This window comes from Pecten maximus, chromosome 8, assembly GCF_902652985.1.
Source record: "Pecten maximus chromosome 8, xPecMax1.1, whole genome shotgun sequence".
Taxonomy (NCBI): Eukaryota; Metazoa; Mollusca; class Bivalvia; order Pectinida; family Pectinidae; genus Pecten; species Pecten maximus.
The window spans coordinates 45,327,320-45,350,876 of record NC_047022.1 but is presented as its reverse complement, the minus strand read 5'-3'; the positions used below and the strand labels follow the sequence as shown (position 1 = coordinate 45,350,876).

Below are 23,557 nucleotides of genomic sequence, written 5' to 3'. Positions count from 1 at the left end.
ATTATTTCAGTTATGCAGTCTTTGTGAAAGTTCCAAAACACAAGTATTACCGAAAATTTTCGTGTATATATACTATCATAATAGTCAGGTTTCATTAGCCGTCATGTTCAGTGCCATGGTTGTATTGAAAACAACCGGAAGAGTATGGAAATTAAAAATGATTTCTCCGATAGTTTCCGTTCCCGCTACCAAAACCAGGACTGCTACTATGTTCATTACAAATCCCGCTGTCATCTGAAAAAACATAATGTGTCTATATATGTAGTGACATCTTATGCATTTTAACATATGATGTTTATATATTAAATAATAACATCTTCCGTTGTAATTTGTTCATTACAAATCACGCCGTCATTTATTTATTCTATCTTATTGTGTTTATTTAATGTAGTAATATCTCAATATGATTTGGTGGTGTCAACCAATCAAAAGTTAGGATATCATCAATCATTATATAGACAGAATATTTTGATATTTTTCACTCGTGCTTCGCACTATAGGATATTCTGACATACTCGTGAAATATATGTTATATTAAACGAGAAAACCATTCAATTTTCTTTTTACATGTATTACATTTTATATTCTTAAAAACAAAATTAATAACATCGAAAATTTAATGGTGCCAAAAAGTGTGGGACTCAGTATTAATAGCTAACGTCAAATGAGTATTTTGTCAAAAACTAGACAAAATTTCAGAAATACATCAAAGTACCCAATTTATCCAAGTTTTTAATAAGGTAGTATAAAGGTTCGCATTGATTGGTCAAAAACGAAAAACTTATATTTATATTGCAAAACTTAAATTTTCACTGCTAAATCTTGCTTTCACTGCAAAATCTTATATTGTCACTGCCCATCGCTGAAGTGAAAATATAAGTTTTATTAGTTCGATAAATCTCTATATTTCACTGGCAAAAATGATTACAGCGACGACATTGCCGGAATACAAAAAGTAACCAGTAAACAAGTAAAACTTCTATACAACGGTTTAACTCTGTCTCTTGAGTACCATTATTGGCATTGACAGTAAAGTGTATACATAGTACCATGTCGACGACCCTGACATATCCGTAGGAGAAGACAACAGCATTAGGAGGCGTGGCTACTGGTAACATGAAGGCGAACGATGTGGCGATGGCCGACGGTAACATGTAGTACAGGGGGTTAACACCTAGTCGGAATGCCTAAAATAAAATATATAGTCCTAAATACACAGATCTTTGTCTAACCGGTACACCGACACAACAAAGTCGAGCATAGATATGGGTTAGAGTTAACGGGCCACCGACACAACAAAGTCGAGCATAGATATGGGTTAGAGTTAACGGTCCGCCAACACAACAAAGTCGAGCATAGATATGGGTTAGAGTTAACGGTCCGCCAACACAACAAAGTCTAGCATAGATATGGGTTAGAGTTAACGGTCCACCGACACCACAAAGTCGAGCATAGATATGGGTTAGAGTTAACGGACCGCCAACACAACAAAGTCAAGCATAGATATGGGTTAGAGTTAACGGTCCGCCAACACAACAAAGTCAAGCATAGATATGGGTTAGAGTTAACGGTCCACCGACACAACAAAGTCGAGCATAGATATGGGTTAGAGTTAACGGTCCACCGACACAACAAAGTCGAGCATAGATATGGGTTAGAGTTAACGGTCCGCCAACACAACAAAGTCTAGCATATATATGGGTTAGAGTTAACGGTCCACCGACACAACAAAGTCGAGCATAGATATGGGTTAGAGTTAACGGTCCACCGACACAACAAAGTCGAGCATAGATATGGGTTAGAGTTAACGGTCCGCCAACACAACAAAGTCTAGCATAGATATGGGTTAGAGTTTACGGTCCACCGACACAACAAAGTCGAGCATAGATATGGGTTAGAGTTAACGGTCCGCCAACACAACAAAGTCGAGCATAGATATGGGTTAGAGTTAACGGTCCGCCAACACAACAAACTCGAGCATAGATATGGGTTAGAGTTAACGGTCCGCCAACACAACAAACTCGAGCATAGATATGGGTTAGAGTTAACGGTCCGCCAACACAACAAAGTCTAGCATAGATATGGGTTAGAGTTTACGGTCCACCGACACAACAAAGTCGAGCATAGATATGGGTTAGAGTTAACGGTCCGCCAACACAACAAAGTCGAGCAAAGATATGGGTTAGAGTTAACGGTCCGCCAACACAACAAACTCGAGCATAGATATGGGTTAGAGTTAACGGTCCGCCAACACAACAAAGTCGAGCATAGATATGGGTTAGAGTTAACGGTCCACCGACACAGCAAAGTCGAGCATAGATATGGGTTAGAGTTAACGGTCCGCCAACACAACAAAGTCTAGCATAGATATGGGTTAGAGTTAACGGTCCACCGACACAACAAAGTCGGCTAATGAATTTCTCTTATTGGACAGTAAAAGATCAACACTATACACATGTTCTCAACATGCAGTTCTCTGACATGCAGTATGTTTGAAGAGTAAATCAAAAGTTAGTAGAACTTAAAACTAAAAATGGTTACGTTTTTATTTTTTTATTTTTTTGCATTAGTCAAATGCAAAATAAAATTTCTTTATTTTGTTAAGATGTTTCATTTATAAAATCTAAAAAAAAAAAGATCTGTATTTGAACTACTGGCTAGCAGTTTAAAAGGGTCTATTAAATAGGAAATACTAATTGCACTTTAATTCAGTGATTATCTACCACTACTGAGTAGTGACGTACCAGTTGGGAGACGATGGGTAACATTAGTGTAGAAATCGCTGTGTTACTGGTTATCTCTGTGGCTGACGCCATGATGAAACACAAAATCATGTTCATAATCCATGGTTCAAACTCGCTGAAGACGATCAACTGGTCTGCCAGCCACATGGACAGGCCGGACTCCTGGAAAACATTTTTAATACAACTGATTAATGTGCACAAACGATAGATATTATTCCATTAATAACATTATCTCATCTAGAATTCCAAACTGATTTTGAGGGCGATAACTACTAAAGAAGTACACTATATGTTTCATGAAACAAGTTTTGATTGATTGATGAAAAGGATGTCAGCCCACAAACCATCTCCGACCAAGTCTGACTCCGACCGGACAATTCTTTTCAGTAACGACGGCATTGACCAATATATGGTGAGCCCTGCTCAAACTAGAATGACATCTCCCCAAGTAACATTCTATTGTACAATTCTTTTTTTTTTTTTTTTTACCTCACATCCCTTTGCGATAGCGAAACCTCCTCCAACTAGAATTATAACTCCCCAAGGTACATTCTTTTCGGCAACCTTCCATGACAGAAGTGTATGTGGCACATTTGTCTGTCCTATGGATATAGAAATACACAAATAGTTAATTTTACATTATATTATGCTTATTTTTTTCAATATGTATTTCATGAGCAAAAAGCACATAAATGTTTGAAATTTACCTGTATTACAGCAAAATATCTTTGGAAGTTGAGACGGGAAGAAGCAAAGTGAGCAGGAAATCAAAATGGCAGGCGTTGAATCGGAAACCATGCTGAAAAACAAAATCAAGATAGTTTCATGCACAAGATTTCTATTGTAAACCCCCTTTTGAACATGACTCTTTCTTGGTTCATAAACCGCCTAGTCTCAATATGACTATAATCTGGCAGAATATGACTATGTGGTGACATTATATGACTATAGGGTGACAGAATATGACCATAGAGTGACAGAATATGACTATGTGGTGACATTATATGACTATAGGGTGACAGAATATGACCATAGAGTGACAGAATATGACTATGTGGTGACATTATATGAATATAGGGTGACAGAATATGACCATAGAGTGACAGAATATGACTATAGGGTGGCATTATATGACTATAGGGTGACATAATATGACTATAGGGTGGCATTATATGACTATAGGGTGGCATTATATGACTATAGGGTGACATTATATGACTATAGGGTGACATTTATATGACTATAGGGTGACAAACTATGACTACAGGATGACATAATATGACAATAGGGTGACAAGATTATGACTATAGAACCTAATGAATAGCATACCCACGTGGAAAGAGAAAACCCCATCCTCCACTTCCTCCCAAATCTCGCGTGATCCAGAGAACTGCGAGAACTAATAAATGACCAATAACAGCCACCTCTCCAAACCTGAAACGAAACCAAAGAGCTGAAATCAAGATTACCTCAAAAACCAGAAACGAAGTCAATGAGCTGAAAATAGGCTTCGATCCCAAACCCGAAATGAATCCAATGGGCTGAAAACAGGCTTTGATCCAAAACCTCGAATGAATCCGATGAGCTGACAACAGGCTTACATCCCAAACCTGTAAAGTTGTGACGTAGTTACTGATCTGAACGCAGATTTACCCCCCATACCCGTAACGGAGGTTATCCTCCCAAATCACCAGTTGGTTTATCGTTTGAAGAAGTTAATAATACTATCATATCGATGAATTATTATTAAAACATAGAAATAATTATTTTAAGATCGTTTAAATCAGTCGCTTTGGCAATATCACATTTATGTTGCTTCTCACATGGTCATATCATATAAAAAGGTGGCTAACCGTTACTTGTTTGTTTATAGTTTTCAAAACACAAATTCTTACGTCATCGGTCCCATGTCGTTATATTCTCTCTGTAGCATTATCTTAATATTCTTGCCGGCGTCCCGAATTTCGTCCGAGATCCCACGGTTACGTCTGAAGACAACAAATATTTCGTATGCCTTATTGATCATATGACCTGTAACATACTTACATAATCAAGGATGAACTTCCCTTATGTCTTGTAATATCACACTGCTAATAACATTTGCATGTTTTACTTGACGAATTTGATAATTGATATATATTGGAGTTCAGTTCGATGACAAAAGGAAATGGGGTCATGTTTCAGTTTACTATTGACACGCACCTGCACAGAAATAATATATAAAACCATATCCAAAGGGACAGGAGAGCACAAACAGCTATAGGGAAACCATACAGCAGGAACGAGCCGTACGTCACTGGAGAAGTAGCGTGGTACCTCTCATACAGTCTAAAATAAAACCAAAAATAGCTATAGGGACACCGTACATCAGGAACGAGCCGTATGTCACTGGAGAAGTAGCGTGGTACCTCTCATACAGTCTAAAATAAAACCAAAAATAGCTATAGGGACACCGTACATCAGGAACGGGCCGTACGTCACTGGGGATTTAGTGTGATATCGCTCATTATAAAATAAAAACAAAACCAGCTATACGATATCCGAAGCAAGGACAAGCCGTAAGTCACTGGAAATTCAGCACGGTGTTTCTCCAATAATCTAGAATAAAAACCACTTCAAATCCACAAATGTTTGTCTATGTTTATTGGCTATTGTTTCTATGGTTGATAAGGATCCATGTGGTATCCGCATCAGTTTGTAACATGTAATGATAGGAAAGGTTTTGCCTCCATGAAAGAATGTGACAACGAACACTTAAAGTTATAGCAGCAAGGCAGTTTATGTCTGACACAGTTTTGTTTTACATATTCAATAAAATTACAACATAAACACAGAAGAAAGTAGTAAATCCAGAGTAATATCTTACAAGTCAGTTTGTCCTTTCATGATGATATTTGGGAAGGAGCCTGTTAGAGTTGCCACTCCTCCGATATTGGCAGCATATGCGACCGAGAGAGAAAGAGCTTTACCGAGGCGGAGGTACTCCGAATCTCCATCACCAGCGGATCTGTAATGTTAAAATCATCACCATGACTTCAGCGTCTGATCAGGAAAATGACATTAATATGCTATGAGGCAGGAAACAAATTATATTACAACACAGCGTCACACTCAATGACACTGTCGTGGAGATTGAAAGAAGAGTCAAAGATTTAGAAAGGCTGCGTCAGGTCAGGTTTGTGTCGATTATGTGTATCAATTCTAATAGTTACGTGGTTCAGAATGTACTCATATAATTATCATTAATTTGAAATCCAATATTTGTTAATTATGCAAATCGATCATGAATGATGGGTGTTTTTACTTTTGCACCTCCCCATCTAGACTCTAACATTTCTGTCTTTTGATCCGTTTCACATTTTAGTCGCCTCTATTACCATAACTGAATTACGAGGACAAAGAAGCTGTAAGGTGCAGTTTATACATTTTGACTCTATTGTGTCTAACTCTAACTTATGTCCTTTATTGAAATGTGTTTATATCTTTTGTGTATTTTGTACAATCCTTTTCGAATGTGACTTAACTGCTATTTAACCTAGATTTGGATGAAGGTTGTAGTCGTGACCTTGATTTGTATGACGGATGTCGTCGTGACCTAGATTTGTATGACGGATGTCGTCGTGACCTAGATTTGTATGACGGGTGTCGTCGTGATCTAGATTTGTATGACGGGTGCCGTTGTAACAGATTTGTATGACGAGTGTGGTCGTGACCTAAAATTGTATGACGGGTGTCGTCGTGACCTAGATATGTATGACGGGTGTCATCGTGACTTGGATTTGTATGACGGTTGTCGTTTATATAACAGAAGACGCTTACTCTTTTGGAACCCTTGGTCGTATTCCTCTTGTACTTTTTTATTGGTCTCCATGCATTTTTTTACACTTTGCCGCTGTTTTATCGATTCTGAATGCTATCTGTGTTATCATGTCGGTTTCGTGTGATTTTTCTCTACCCATTATTTGTTTATTTGTTTATTTTCAAACTTTGCTTATCAAAATAATATTTCACGTTATTAAATGTTCTTTATATGAATTTTGTTGGTCAACTCTTTTAGATAGTAGTTAACATCAAATAATAATCCTGTATGTTTAATCAATGTGTCCTTTAAATTGTTAAGATAATAACTTCGAGAACCACTACATACTGTGATTTTTCGTGGTTGTCTTCCACCTCTTCTTCATCGAAAATGTTCGAGCCAGGTAACTCGTGATAATCATTTCGTTGTCTGTTTTCGTCATCAGTGAGCTCTACAGCTCCATTGTCCCAGCTCACTAGTTCAAAATATGATAAAAACGCAACCTCTCTCATTACAACATCACAACCTTTGTATTTGTTGTGACATTCCAATAGATCACTTCAAATGAAAGCGAAAATAAGATAGGAACATACGATCAAACAAAATATGCAAAGTACAGTAAATGAAAAAGGTTTGTCCGAAAACTGATGCATCCTAAAACTGTGAGTCTTGACAAGGACATCGAAGTTATTCCACTTTTAAACCTGGAGAGAGTGTCATGCGAAATACCATTGAATTATATTATTCGGACACATTTCTTATAGATGCGTATTTCAAACGAAACGTCAAGAACAAGGATTTCGGTTTGGCTTCGTCAGATCTATCATATTTTGAACTAGAACACCAATTTGAAGCAATTCTTTACATCTGAGGAAATGTTCAAAATGAACATCTTCAAGAAACGTGAATCAATATGCGACAAGTAAACATTGCGACACCAATTTGTTATCGTTGCGAACAGTTAGTATGTACTCTTATGTTACCGTGGTGATTATTAGGTACCCTTTTGTTACCATGGTGATTATTAGGTACCCTTTTATTACCGTAGTGATTATTAGGTACCCTTTTGTTACCGTGGTGATTATTAGGTACCCTTTTGTGACCGTGGTGATTATTATGTACCCTTTTGTTACCATGGCAATTATTTTGTACACTTTTGTCACCATGATGATTATTATGTACCCTTTTGTTGTGTCTGAGAACTTCGAGCTTCCTCCTTCACCTCCCGGAACTGTTCCATGACTGCGTGGGATATCGGAACCATCATTGCTGCTGTAGCAGTATTATTGATCCACATGGACAGGAACCACGTGGGCAACATCATACCAAGCATTAACCTGGACAATAATATATAACATGATACCGAACATTAACCTAGACAATAATATATAACATTATACCAAACATTAACCTGGACAATAATATATAACATCATACCAAGTATTAACCTTGACAATAATATATAACATCATACCAAGTATTAACCTGGACAATAATATATAACATCATACCAAGCATTACCTGGACAATAATATATAACATTATACCAAGCATTAACCTGGACAATAATATATAATATCATAAAGAGCATTTACCTGGAAATTAATACTAGTATATAACATAAAAACGTGCAATTACCTGGACAATAATACATAACATGATACCGAACATTTACCTGGAAATTAATATAAACATAGAACATAATACCGAACATTGACCTTATCCTATCATTCTTGTACGTTTTATTACATTTGATGTTGAATTTAGGTTTCGTTTACCCGTCAGTATATCACCAACTAGGAACGCCGACATTACAAAACTATAATTCTAGGTAAAAATCGACGGATTACTGATTTACGCGGAGATCCCTGACAATGTACGAGATGAATAAGATTATCTAAAACTATGTAGTTTTAGCGCCTTTCAAACACTTAATGACATGTAAAGAGGGTTGAACATTTAAACAGACCAGAAAAAGAAAGAAGAAGTTGAAGACAAAGGAGACTTCCAAATTACTAATATTGACAAACAAATCAATTAAAGTCTAATCAATATTCCCATGAAGACAAAGAAAACCTCTCACAATTCTGACATGTTAGTAGCGTCAATCTAAGGGATTACGTCAGTAATGTCACCTCATCGTTTATGTACTCCAAAGTTTCTATTCCTAAATATCATTTTGTACAATACATTTTCTCGTTTGAGCTGAATACAATTTCTATAACCAGTTCTGTTTTCATTGCCAGTCGAAGTAGAGAGCAGATTTTGACATTGCCTCACGCAACCAAAACTTACTAAAATGCAGAAAACAATGCCTCGACTTCTCCAGACTATACCTACCATAAAAATGTAACCGAGGTACTATATAATGAGAATCTGTAAAAGAACATTGTTCCTTAGGCAGGACGCAGTACCAGTGAAGGCGATTGATACAATTAAGTCACTATAAAAAAACAATTAGGACTGCCTTGACCACGAAATTCTCGAATGGATTAGGAAAAAAAAAATTTATTGAGGGTATTGACATCTATTTACAAGGCATCTTAACATTTGTTTAGGTACGGTTATATTTTTCCGTATTTCGAGCTTGTATCCCTGACAAGATTAAACAATTGTATGATGTCCCTAACATCCCTGACAAGTCCTAGGAGGACGGAACAGCTGCATCATGTCCCTTGCACCCCTAACAAGTCCAAGCGAGACACAACAGTTGTTTGATGTCCCTAAAATCCCTGACAGGTCCTAGCGAGAAGAAACGTCTGTGTAATGCTGTTTTAATATCCATTATTCGCCAAGTATCGTGTCTATTACTGAATTTTCTCTTTATACATATCATTAAAAAGATACTCACCACGCAGGATCAGACCCAACCATAATTAGAACCTTAAGAGCGATCCGCTTGTGGATATTCCAGTGTTCGATGGCTGCTGCCAGAATGAGCCCGCCGATAAACAGCATAGAAGTGTCCTACAAATGAGGGATAGGATTTGATCACGTGACGAATGTTTTGTGCATTATTTTAGATACTTTAAAACCATATTTTACACCATTAATGTATTTGGATTCCTATTTACTTATTATCTATTATGATATTTATATCATCAATGTGCCTTTATTATAGCTATTATCATACCTCGTATCTTGTAACATTCAACAAACTTTCTTTTGCATACATTTACTCTCGCCATATTCACGCTTCGCGCTCCCTCCGAGTGTTTCGCCGCGCCACCTTAAACAAGAGGACGCAAGTCCTGCGCCCTCCAAGTCCATCAATGTCTCACACAACTAAGTATTTCACTATATTTTATTACCAATGACTCAATCCCCTCAGTCGCTCGTTTGAAAGTCAAATGTTGTCAAATCTATATCAAATTAAAGTTTGCAGATTCCCCTATCAGAAAAATGATGATGTTATTGGATAGGTTTAATAGCATATAAGAGCACACCAGTACTTGGAAGACAGTTACCCTGATATTTACAGTGGATTGGGGAACCCCAACCTTGATAATTCCCGCCTTTTTATACCTGGAACCCTACACCTCTCTATTTATAGCAGGAGTGTATATTTTTGTTTTTCAAAATCTCTTTATTCTCGAATACAGAAAGTACCTATTTCATGTATTATTTCCCCGGGAAAAGGTTACAGTCCCAAGAAACACATTTTCCTCGGGGACTTGGTTCAAGTGAAACAACAGCTGACTGGCTGAATTAGTTATGTGAGATGTTAACCTCCTCCACCGTGTTTAATGCCAAGTGTACTTACATTGATATAAGCAGACGATGTGGCTGAAGCAGACATTAGACCAATGACCGGAAAGATGACTACCGGCAGTAGTGACGTCACAGCTATAGGAAGTGCCTCTGTTATCCAGTAAATGGCGGACAGTATTACAACAAAAGCACATTTTGTTTCCTAAAAAATATGACACAAAATACAGTATCAACGTCCCGATAATGATATCGGAAAGTATATAATCCCGTACAGTCGTCTTCACAACAGATTACCATAGGTACAAAAGTCCGAAATTTATCTGTTGCAAATATATGTCAAATACAGGATAAGTCATATTCTCAAAATGAGTTCGAGGTCGTGACAACGGAACCCCTGGCCGAATTTACAGGTATCAGACACGTCTGACTTCCTAGTGCACTTTATACTAGATCATTCCCAAACGAGGATGGCAACAATATTACTTCCCCGTGGTCTCCGTCAATTTGTCGTTTCGAAACTCTGCCTTATTTTATTTTTAATAGTCGACATCTGTCACGGAAATTGTAATACTTTGAACTAATCCTTATATATAGAATCAACGGGGCCATGGAAATCAACAAGTATACTCTATTGTGGACAACAAAGGCTTCATCCTCTATCTATCTATCAACAATATGACTTGTTCCCGTTACATATGTCGAAAGTGGAAAAAAAACATTTGGTAACAACACAAGCTTTCGAGAGTTGATGAAGACACCAGGAATATTGATATGGTCGACATAAGGAAGGCTTCGGGAAACAGTTTATTAGTGTTCGGTTGTCCATGTAATCTCTTTGTGACCAACACTCTTCTCAAATGGAAATGAGGTGTCACATTAATTACACCTTGACCTTCCATTCGGGTGTCGTCACTGAAGCAGAAGACGCGTATTCTTCTGACACATTTGGTCTTCTTATCCTTGTGCTCTATCAGAGTCCATACATCTTTGTCTTGCTTTTTCTTTTTTTAATTAGGGGGTTACGTTTAAAAGTCGATGACTCGTGTTACATGGACGTAGAATTACGTGGTGAGTGCCGTCATTCCAGGTAACTTACTCACCATGTCAATCCGTCTTGTGTTAAAATGTTTCCGATTTCAGTTACAACAACTCCGCTTACTCGTCATTTTTGCCTACAAAGCACGTTCCTTATCATTTAACAAACACTGTTAATATGGTAAAATAACAACACACCTGTCTGTCTGATAGGATGATTAGGGGGGTCAAACACACCTATATACCTGTCTGTCTGATAGGAAGATTAGAGACAGTAAAACCTACTTGTCTGTCTGATAGGAGGATTAGGGACAGTCAAACATACCTGTCTGTCTGATAGGAGGATTAGGACAGTAAAACCTACCTGTCTGTCTGATAGAAGGATTAGGGACAGTCAAACCTACCTGTCTGTCTGATAGAAGGATTAGGACAGTAAAACCTACCTGTCTGTCTGATAGGAAGATTAGGGACAGTAAAACCTACCTGTCTGTCTGATAGGAGGATTAAGACAGTAAAACTTCCCTGTCTGTCTGATAGGAGGATTAGGGACAGTAAAACATACCTGTCTGTCTGATAGGAGGATTAGGGACAGTAAAACCTACCTGTCTGTCTGATAGAAGGATTAGGGACAGTCAAACCTACCTGTCTGTCTGATAGAAGGATTAGGACAGTAAAACATACCTGTCTGTCTGATAGGAGGATTAGGGACAGTAAAACCTACCTGTCTGTCTGATAGGAGGATTAGGGACAGTACAACACATCTGTCTGTCTGATAGGAGGATTAGGGACAGTAAAACATACCTGTCTGTCTGATAGAAGGATTAGGGACAGTAAAACATACCTGTATGTCTGATAGGAGGATTAGGGACAGTAAAACACACATGTCTGTCTGATAGGAGGATTAGGGACAGTAAAACATACCTGTCTGTCTGATAAGAGGATTAGGGACAGTAAAACATACCTGCCTGTCTGATAGAAGGATTAGGGACTGTCAAACATACCTGTCTGTCTGATAGGAGGATTAGGACAGTAAAACATACCTGTCTGTCTGATAGGAGGATTAGGGACAGTAAAACACACCTGTCTGTCTGATAGGAGGATTAGGGACAGTAAAACTTACCTGTCTGTCTGATAGGAGGATTAGGGACAGTAAAACATACCGGTCTGTCTGATAGGAGGATTAGGGACAGTAAAACACACCTGTTTGTCTGATAGGAGGATTAGGGGCAGTCAAACATACCTGTCTGTCTGATAGGAGGATTAGGGACAGTAAAATATACCTGTCTGTCTGATAGGAGGATTAGGGACAGTCAAACATACCTGTCTGTCTGATAGGAGGATTAGGACAGTAAAACATACCTGTCTGTCTGATAGGAGGATTAGGACAGTAAAACCTACCTGTCTGTCTGATAGGAGGATTAGGGACAGTAAAACAAATCCTGTCTGTCTGATAGGAGGATTAGGGACAGTAAAACATACCTGTCTGTCTGATAGGAGGATTAGGGACAGTAAAACACACCTGTCTGTCTGATAGGAGGATTAGGACAGTAAAACATACCTGTCTGTCTGATAGGAGGATTAGGGACAGTAAAACCTACCTGTCTGTCTGATGGGAGGATTAGGGACAGTAAAACATACCTGTCTGTCTGATAGGAGGATTAGGGACAGTAAAACACACCTGTCTGTCTGATAGGAGGATTAGGACAGTAAAACATACCTGTCTGTCTGATAGGAGGATTAGGGACAGTAAAACATACCTGTCTGTCTGATAGGAGGATTAGGGACAGTAAAACATACCTGTCTGTCTGATAGGAGGATTAGGACAGTAAAACTTACCTGTCTGTCTGATAGGAGGATTACGGACAGTAAAACCTACCTGTCTGTCTGATAGGAGGATTAGGGACAGTAAAACCTACCTGTCTGTCTGATAGGATTAGGGACAGTAAAACATACCTGTCTGTCTGATAGGAGGATTAGGGCCAGTAAAACATACCTGTCTGTCTGATAGGAGGATTAGGGACAGTAAAACATACCTGTCTGTCTGATAGGAGGATTAGGACAGTAAAACATACCTGTCTGTCTGATAGGAGGATTAGGGACAGTCAAACATACCTGTCTGTCTGATAGGAGGATTAGGGACAGTAAGACACACCTGTCTGTCTGATAGGAGGATTAGGGACAGTAAAACACACCTGTCTGTCTGATAGGAGGATTAGGGACAGTAAGACACACCTGTCTGTCTGATAGGAGGATTAGTGACAGTAAAACCTACCTGTCTGTCTGATAGGAGGATTAGGGACAGTAAAACACACCTGTCTGTCTGATAGGAGGATTAGGGACAGTAAAACATACCTGTCTGTCTGATAGGAGGATTAGGGACAGTAAAACATACCTGTCTGTCTGATAGGAGGATTAGGACAGTAAAACACACCTGTCTGTCTGATAGGAGGATTAGGGACAGTAAAACATACCTGTCTGTCTGATAGGAGGATAAGGGACAGTAAAACATACCTGTCTGTCTGATAGGAGGATTAGGAACAGTAAAACACACCTGTCTGTCTGATAGGAGGATAAGGGACAGTAAAATATACCTGTCTGTCTGATGGGAGGATAAGGGACAGTAAAACATACCTGTCTGTCTGATAGGAGGATTAGGGACAGTAAAACTTACCTGTCTGTCTGATAGGAGGATTAGGGACAGTAAAACATACCTGTCTGTCTGATAGGAGGATTACGGACAGTAAAACACACCTGTCTGTCTGATGGGAGGATTAGGGACAGTAAAAAATACCTGTCTGTCTGATAGGACGATAAGGACAGTAAAACATACCTGTCTGTCTGATAGGAGGATTAGGACAGTAAAACATACCTGTCTGTCTGATAGGAGGATTAGGACAGTCAAACATACCTGTCTGTCTGATAGGAGGATTAGGGACAGTCAAACATACCTGTCTGTCTGATAGGAGGATTAGGGACAGTAAGACACACCTGTCTGTCTGATAGGAGGATTAGGGACAGTAAAACACACATGTCTGTCTGATAGGAGGATTAGGGACAGTAAGACACACCTGTCTGTCTGATAGGAGGATTAGTGACAGTAAAACATACCTGTCTGTCTGATAGGAGGATTAGGGACAGTAAAACACACCTGTCTGTCTGATAGGAGGATTAGGGAGAGCAAAACATACCTGTCTGTCTGATAGGAAGATTAGGACAGTAAAACATACCTGTCTGTCTGATAGGAGGATTAGGGACAGTAAAACTTACCTGTCTGTCTGATAGGAGGATTAGGGACAGTAAAACACACCTGTCTGTCTGATAGGAGGATTAGAGACAGTAAAACTTACCTGTCTGTCTGATAGGAGGATTAGGGGCAGTCAAACTTACCTGTCTGTCTGATAGGAGGATTAGGGACAGTAAAACACATCTGTCTGTCTGATAGGAGGATTTGGGACAGTAAAAAACACTGTCTGATAGAAGGATTAGGGGCAGTCAAACATACCTGTCTGTCTGATAGGAGGATTAGGGACAGTAAAACATACCTGTCTGTCTGATAGGAGGATTAGGGACAGTAAAACATACCTGTCTGTCTGATAGGAGGATTAGGACAGTAAAACATACCTGTCTGTCTGATAGGAGGATTAGGGACAGTAAAACACACCTGTGTGTCTGATAGGAGGATTAGGGACAGTAAAACATACCTGTCTGTCTGATAGGAGGATTAGGGACAGTAAAACATACCTGTCTGTCTGATAGGAGGATTAGGGACAGTAAAACATACCTGTCTGTCTGATAGGAGGATTGGGGACAGTAAAATATACCTGTCTGTCTGATAGGAGGATTAGGGACAGTAAAACATACCTGTCTGTCTGATAGGGGGATTAGGACAGTAAAACACACCTGTCTATCTGATGGGAGGATTAGGGACAGTAAAACACACCTGTCTGTCTGATAGGAGGATTAGGGACAGTAAAACATACCTGTCTGTCTGATAGGAGGATTAGGGACAGTAAAACATACCTGTTCTGTCTGATAGGAGGATTAGGGACAGTAAAACATACCTGTCTGTCTGATAGGAGGATTAGGGACAGTAAAACCTACCTGTCTGTCTGATAGGAGGATTAGGGACAGTAAAACATACCTGTCTGTCTGATAGGAGGATTAGGGACAGTAAAACATACCTGTCTGTCTGATAGGAGGATTAGGGACAGTAAAACATACCTGTCTGTCTGATAGGAGGATTAGGGACAGTAAAACCTACCTGTCTGTCTGATAGGAGGATGAGGGAGAGTAAAACTTGCCTGTCTGTCTGATAGGAGGATGAGGGACAGTAAAACATACCTGTCTCTCTGATAGGAGGATTACGACAGTAAAACACACCTGTTTGTCTGATAGGAGGATTAGGGACAGTAAAACACACCTGTCTGTCTGATAGGAGGATTAGGGACAGTAAAACATACCTGTCTGTCTGATGGGAGGATTAGGGACAGTAAAACATACCTGTCTGTCTGATAGGAGGATTAGGGACAGTAAAACATACCTGTCTGTCTGATGGGAGGATTAGGGACAGTAAAACATACCTGTCTGTCTGATAGGAGGATTAGGGACAGTAAAACATACCTGTCTGTCTGATAGGAAGATTAGGACAGTAAAACATACCTGTCTGTCTGATAGGAGGATTAGGACAGTAAAACATACCTGTCTGTCTGATAGGAGGATTAGGGACAGTAAAATATACCTGTCTGTCTGATAGCAGGATTAGGAACAGTAAAACACACCTGTCTGTCTGATAGGAGGATAAGGGACAGTAAAATATACCTGTCTGTCTGATGGGAGGATAAGGGACAGTAAAACATACCTGTCTGTCTGATAGGAGGATTAGGGACAGTAAAACATACCTGTCTGTCTGATAGGAGGATTAGGGACAGTAAAACATACCTGTCTGTCTGATAGGAGGATTACGACAGTAAAACACACCTGTCTGTCTGATGGGAGGATTAGGGACAGTAAAAAATACCTGTCTGTCTGATAGGACGATTAGGACAGTAAAACATACCTGTCTGTCTGATAGGAGGATTAGGACAGTAAAACATACCTGTCTGTCTGATAGGAGGATTAGGACAGTCAAACATACCTGTCTGTCTGATAGGAGGATTAGGGACAGTCAAACATACCTGTCTGTCTGATAGGAGGATTAGGGACAGTAAGACACACCTGTCTGTCTGATAGGAGGATTAGGGACAGTAAAACACACCTGTCTGTCTGATAGGAGGATTAGGGACAGTAAAACACACCTGTCTGTCTGATAGGAGGATTAGTGACAGTAAAACATACCTGTCTGTCTGATAGGAGGATTAGGGACAGTAAAACACACCTGTCTGTCTGATAGGAGGATTAGGGAGAGCAAAACATACCTGTCTGTCTGATAGGAAGATTAGGACAGTAAAACATACCTGTCTGTCTGATAGGAGGATTAGGACAGTAACACACACCTCTCTGTCTGATAGGAGGATTAGGGACAGTAAAACATACCTGTCTGTCTGATAGGAGGATTAGGGACAGTAAAACTTACCTGTCTGTCTGATAGGAGGATTAGGGACAGTAAAACACACCTGTCTGTCTGATAGGAGGATTAGAGACAGTAAAACTTACCTGTCTGTCTGATAGGAGGATTAGGGGCAGTCAAACTTACCTGTCTGTCTGATAGGAGGATTAGGGACAGTAAAACACATCTGTCTGTCTGATAGGAGGATTTGGGACAGTAAAAAACACTGTCTGATAGGAGGATTAGGGGCAGTCAAACATACCTGTCTGTCTGATAGGAGGATTAGGGACAGTAAAACATACCTGTCTGTCTGATAGGAGGATTAGGGACAGTAAAACATACCTGTCTGTCTGATAGGAGGATTAGGGACAGTAAAACCTACCTGTCTGTCTGATAGGAGGATTAGGGACAGTAAAACATACCTGTCTGTCTGATAGGAGGATTAGGGACAGTAAAACATACCTGTCTGTCTGATAGGAGGATTAGGGACAGTAAAACATACCTGTCTGTCTGATAGGAGGATTAGGGACAGTAAAACATACCTGTCTGTCTGATAGGAAGATTAGGACAGTAAAACATACCTGTCTGTCTGATAGGAGGATTAGGACAGTAAAACATACCTGTCTGTCTGATAGGAGGATTAGGGACAGTAAAATATACCTGTCTGTCTGATAGCAGGATTAGGAACAGTAAAACACACCTGTCTGTCTGATAGGAGGATAAGGGACAGTAAAATATACCTGTCTGTCTGATGGGAGGATAAGGGACAGTAAAACATACCTGTCTGTCTGATAGGAGGATTAGGGACAGTAAAACATACCTGTCTGTCTGATAGGAGGATTAGGGACAGTAAAACATACCTGTCTGTCTGATAGGAGGATTACGACAGTAAAACACACCTGTCTGTCTGATGGGAGGATTAGGGACAGTAAAAAATACCTGTCTGTCTGATAGGACGATTAGGACAGTAAAACATACCTGTCTGTCTGATAGGAGGATTAGGACAGTAAAACATACCTGTCTGTCTGATAGGAGGATTAGGACAGTCAAACATACCTGTCTGTCTGATAGGAGGATTAGGGACAGTCAAACATACCTGTCTGTCTGATAGGAGGATTAGGGACAGTAAGACACACCTGTCTGTCTGATAGGAGGATTAGGGACAGTAAAACACACCTGTCTGTCTGATAGGAGGATTAGGGACAGTAAGACACACCTGTCTGTCTGATAGGAGGATTAGTGACAGTAAAACATACCTGTCTGTCTGATAGGAGGATTAGGGACAGTAAAACACACCTGTCTGTCTGATAGGAGGATTAGGGAGAGCAAAACATACCTGTCTGTCTGATAGGAAGATTAGGACAGTAAAACATACCTGTCTGTCTGATAGGAGGATTAGGACAGTAACACACACCTCTCTGTCTGATAGGAGGATTAGGGACAGTAAAACATACCTGTCTGTCTGATAGGAGGATTAGGGACAGTAAAACTTACCTGTCTGTCTGATAGGAGGATTAGGGACAGTAAAACACACCTGTCTGTCTGATAGGAGGATTAGAGACAGTAAAACTTACCTGTCTGTCTGATAGGAGGATTAGGGGCAGTCAAACTTACCTGTCTGTCTGATAGGAGGATTAGGGACAGTAAAACACATCTGTCTGTCTGATAGGAGGATTTGGGACAGTAAAAAACACTGTCTGATAGGAGGATTAGGACAGTTAAACATACCTGTCTGTCTGATAGGAGGATTAGGGACAGTAAAACATACCTGTCTGTCTGATAGGAGGATTAGGGACAGTAAAACATACCTGTCTGTCTGATAGGAGGATTAGGGACAGTAAAACCTACCTGTCTGTCTGATAGGAGGATTAGGGACAGTAAAACATACCTGTCTGTCTGATAGGAGGATTAGGGACAGTAAAACATACCTGTCTGTCTGATAGGAGGATTAGGGACAGTAAAACATACCTGTCTGTCTGATAGGAGGATGAGGGACAGTAAAACCTACCTGTTTGTCTGATAGGAGGATTAGGACAGTAAAACATACCTGTCTGTCTGATAGGAGGATTAGGGACAGTAAAACATACCTGTCTGTCTGATAGGAGGATTAGGGACAGTAAAACATACCTGTCTGTCTGATAGGAGGATTAGGGACAGTAAAACATACCTGTCTGTCTGATAGGAGGATTAGGGACAGTAAAACCTACCTGTCTGTCTGATAGGAGGATGAGGGAGAGTAAAACATGCCTGTCTGTCTGATAGGAGGATGAGGGACAGTAAAACATACCTGTCTCTCTGATAGGAGGATTACGACAGTAAAACACACCTGTTTGTCTGATAGGAGGATTAGGGACAGTAAAACACACCTGTCTGTCTGATAGAAGGATTCGGGACAGTAAAACATACCTGTCTGTCTGATGGGAGGATTAGGGACAGTAAAACATACCTGTCTGTCTGATAGGAAGATTAGGACAGTAAAACATACCTGTCTGTCTGATAGGAGGATTAGGGACAGTAAAACATACCTGTCTGTCTGATAGGAGGATTAGGGACAGTAAAATATACCTGTCTGTCTGATAGGAGGATTAGGACAGTAAAACATACCTGTCTGTCTGATGGGAGGATGGGGGACAGTAAAACATACCTGTCTGTCTGATAGGAGGATTAGGGACAGTAAAACACACCTGTCTGTCTGATAGGAGGATTAGGGCCAGTAAAACATACCTGTCTGTCTGATAGGAGGATTAGGACAGTAAAACTTCCCTGTCTGTCTGATAGGAGGATTAGGGACAGTAAAACCTACCTGTCTGTCTGATGGGAGGATTAGGGACAGTAAAACACACCTGTCGGTCTGATGGGAGGATTAGGGACAGTAAAACACACCTGTGTGTCTGATAGAAGGATTAGGGACAGTAAAACATACCTGTCTGTCTGATAGGAGGATTAGGGACAGTAAAACCTACCTGTCTGTCTAATAGGAGGATTACGACAGTAAAACCTACCTGTCTGTCTGATAGGAGGATTACGACAGTAAAACCTACCTGTCTGTATGATAGAAGGATTAGGGACAGTAAAACACACCTGTCTGTCTGATAGGAGGATTAGGGACAGTAAAACTTACCTGTCTGTCTGATAGGAGGATTAGAGACAGAAAAACCTACCTGTCTGTCTGATAGAATGATTAGGGACAGTAAAACATACCTGTCTGTCTGATAGGAGGATTAGGGACAGTAAAACATACCTGTCTGTCTGATAGGAGGATTAGGGACAGTCAAACATACCTGTCTGTCTGATAGGAGGATTAGGACAGTAAAACATACCTGTCTGTCTGATAGGAGGATTAGGGACAGTAAAACATACCTGTCTGTCTGATAGTAGGATTAGGGACAGTAAAACACACCTGTCTGTCTGATGGGAGGATTAGGGACAGTAAAACACACCTGTCTGTCTGATAGGAGGATTAGGGACAGTAAAACATACCTGTCTGTCTGATAGGAGGATTAGGGACAGTAAAACCTACCTGTCTGTCTAATAGGAGGATTACGACAGTAAAACCTACCTGTCTGTCTGATAGGAGGATTACGGACAGTAAAACCTACCTGTCTGTATGATAGAAGGATTAGGGACAGTAAAACACACCTGTCTGTCTGATAGGAGGATTAGGGACAGTAAAACTTACCTGTCTGTCTGATAGGAGGATTAGAGACAGAAAAACCTACCTGTCTGTCTGATAGGATGATTAGGGACAGTAAAACACACCTGTCTGTCTGATAGGAGGATTAGGGACCATAAAACTTACCTGTCTGTCTGATAGGAGGATTAGGGACTGTCAAACATACCTGTCTGTCTGATAGGAGGATTAGGACAGTAAAACATACCTGTCTGTCTGATAAGAGGATTAGGGACAGTAAAACATACCTGTCTGTCTGATAGTAGGATTAGGGACAATAAAACTTACCTGTCTGTCTGATAGGAGGATTAGGGACAGTAAAACATACCTGTCTGTCTGATAGGAGGATTAGGGACAGTAAAACATACCTGTCTGTCTGATAGGAGGATTAGGGACTGTCAAACATACCTGTCTGTCTGATAGGAGGATTAGGACAGTAAAACATACCTGTCTGTCTGATAAGAGGATTAGGGACAGTAAAACATACCTGTCTGTCTGATAGTAGGATTAGGGACAATAAAACTTACCTGTCTGTCTGATAGGAGGATTAGGGACAGTAAAACATACCTGTCTGTCTGATAGGAGGATTAGGGACAGTAAAACATACCTGTCTGTCTGATAGGAGGATTAGGGACTGTCAAACATACCTGTCTGTCTGATAGGAGGATTAGGGACAATAAAACTTACCTGTCTGTCTGATAGGAGGATTAGGGACAGTAAAACATACCTGTCTGTCTGATAGGAGGATTAGGGACAGTAAAACATACCTGTCTGTCTGATAGGAGGATTAGGGACTGTCAAACATACCTGTCTGTCTGATAGGAGGATTAGGACAGTAAAACATACCTGTCTGTCTGATAAGAGGATTAGGGACAGTAAAACATACCTGTCTGTCTGATAGTAGGATTAGGGACAGTAAAACACACCTGTCTGTCTGATAGGAGGATTAGGGGCAGTCAAACATATCTGTCTGTCTGATAGGAGGATTAGGGACAGTAAAACATACCTGTCTGTCTGATAGGAGGATTAGGGACAGTAAAACATACCTGTCTGTCTGATAGGAGGATTAGGACAGTAAAACATACCTGTCTGTCTGATAGGAGGATTAGGGACAGTAAAACACACCTGTCTGTCTGAAAGCAGGATCAACGGCAGTAAAACGATCGGCGTCAGTGTTACGATGATATAATTCCTTATTGTCCATAGGTCTGTTATAAAACCCATATCTCTGGGATGTAAATCCAAAACAGTGTCATTGATCAACATAAATATTTAGAATATGCGTGATCACGCGAGAATACCCCTACATGAGATTAGTTTATGAAGAGCTAACTCTCTGGCGTTATGGACTAGATATGTAGTTAAAGATGCAGATAAGACATGGTATGCGTATTCACGGTCTATACAGGATAGTGTAGGTAACAAGAGATGTAACCTGTTAGTGTGGCCGTGTGTTGTTTGGTTTTCCCCCAAAATGGAAAGCTCTTCAAAAAGAACGGGTCGTTGAGGTAGTGTTAGGCTGTTGTGCTGACGAACCAAGCTTTCTTTGGATCAGGAGAATGGCGTTCTTGTTGTTCCTTTACATTAAATCTAACAATGGTGGTACTGAAAGTCTCGATTGGGATTTAGGTACACTGTATGTTACACAGAATGAAGCTTGTTTTGGACCAAATCCATTTGTCCATGTTACTTATGCAACTCATTGATGTGTATTATCCGATACTTACTCCAGCATTATCACTGGCCTTGAAGTATCTCGTATTTGCTATGTATTTTGACGGCGTAAAGTTGGATTTTTTTCGCATTAAGCCAAGTTTATTGAGTCCCTTAAATCACATCGGCAAATGTATGAAAGTTGTTTTTTTCTTTTGAGTTTTGATGCTTAAAAAAACTGTTTGTGTATCTAAGGTTTTGATCATAGTTCGTATACTATGTAGAATGATTTTGTTTATAAGAAACATATCAGCCCCTGTTTCTACCATGTAACCTGTGAATATGAAGAACATATAAGCCTGAAGATCTGAAGATATGAGCTGCCATGGTACGTATAATATGAACAACTGCTAACTAGAACAAGTGAAAAGAGAAATTGGAGATATTATAGAGTCGGGCCTAAATTATGAAAATCACATAGGTGAAAAACGAATTCAGTGTTTGAAGAACTATGCAAGTTCAGTCTGGTATCCAAACACAAACATATCGATTTAATTGAGAATGCTCAACGCCAAGCAACAAGATGCCTTACCGGACTACAAAAACTATCGTATCAAGAAAGCTTTAATGGACTTGAATTACTAACTTTATCATACAGGTGAAGTATACGAATTGATCAGTGAATAATTATTGTCAGATGTTACCACAAAACACAGTGACACAGAACATTTCAAAAACAGTTGCCACAACGAGCATTAAGAAGAAACTATTTACTGCGAGAGCAGAACTCTCTACAAGAATCTGTGATGTCCTCGCCAAATACTGTTTCACTGTGAGAGCAGGACGCATTTGGAACTCTCTACCAGAATATGTGATGTCCGCGCCAAATACTGTTTCACTGTGAGAGCAGGGCGCATTTGGAACTCTATATCAGAATCCGTGACGTCCGCGCCAAATACTGTTTCACTGTGAGAGCAGGACGCATTTGGAACTCTATATCAGAATCTGTGATGTCGGCGCCAAATACTGTTTCAAGTATAGACTAGATAACTAGATTAATGTTGGGGGAACTAATTTATAGTTTATAACTATAGGGCCGAATGATCAATCTGGACTGTTTTATCTTTATTCAACGGAACTTCAGTCAATATGACTGAAATTATCACTTGTACATTTTAAAGAATCGTATCTTATATGTACATGTATTGTATGATTTTGAGTCAACTGAAGAGGATTAAGTACTGTCCTGGAGATAAACTTACATAACGTTATGTTGCTTTTTTTCAGTTCGGCATACTATTTGGTGGCATTCATATACATTATTTTAGTTTGTCAATGATGTAATGATGTAATACTCACACGTAACTCGTTAAGACGTAATATCACGTTTGCGATGTCAT

The 23,557-nt window shown here is 39.8% G+C and overlaps 1 protein-coding gene across 1 annotated transcript; it reads right to left on the bottom strand.

Moving 5' to 3' along the window:
• On the bottom strand, nucleotides 1-23,006 carry LOC117332364 (solute carrier family 13 member 2-like). Its single transcript, XM_033891251.1, has 13 exons — nucleotides 22,932-23,006; nucleotides 10,307-10,456; nucleotides 9,395-9,510; nucleotides 7,726-7,880; nucleotides 6,892-7,018; nucleotides 5,611-5,751; nucleotides 4,640-4,732; nucleotides 4,074-4,178; nucleotides 3,452-3,543; nucleotides 3,234-3,346; nucleotides 2,745-2,906; nucleotides 1,050-1,187; nucleotides 1-234 (listed from the first exon to the last, which is right to left on the bottom strand). The coding sequence occupies exons 1-13, from the start codon at nucleotides 23,004-23,006 to the stop codon at nucleotides 85-87; spliced, it is 1,617 nt and encodes a 538-aa protein (XP_033747142.1). The 3' UTR covers nucleotides 1-84.
• Between the last annotated feature and the right edge of the window lie 551 nt (nucleotides 23,007-23,557).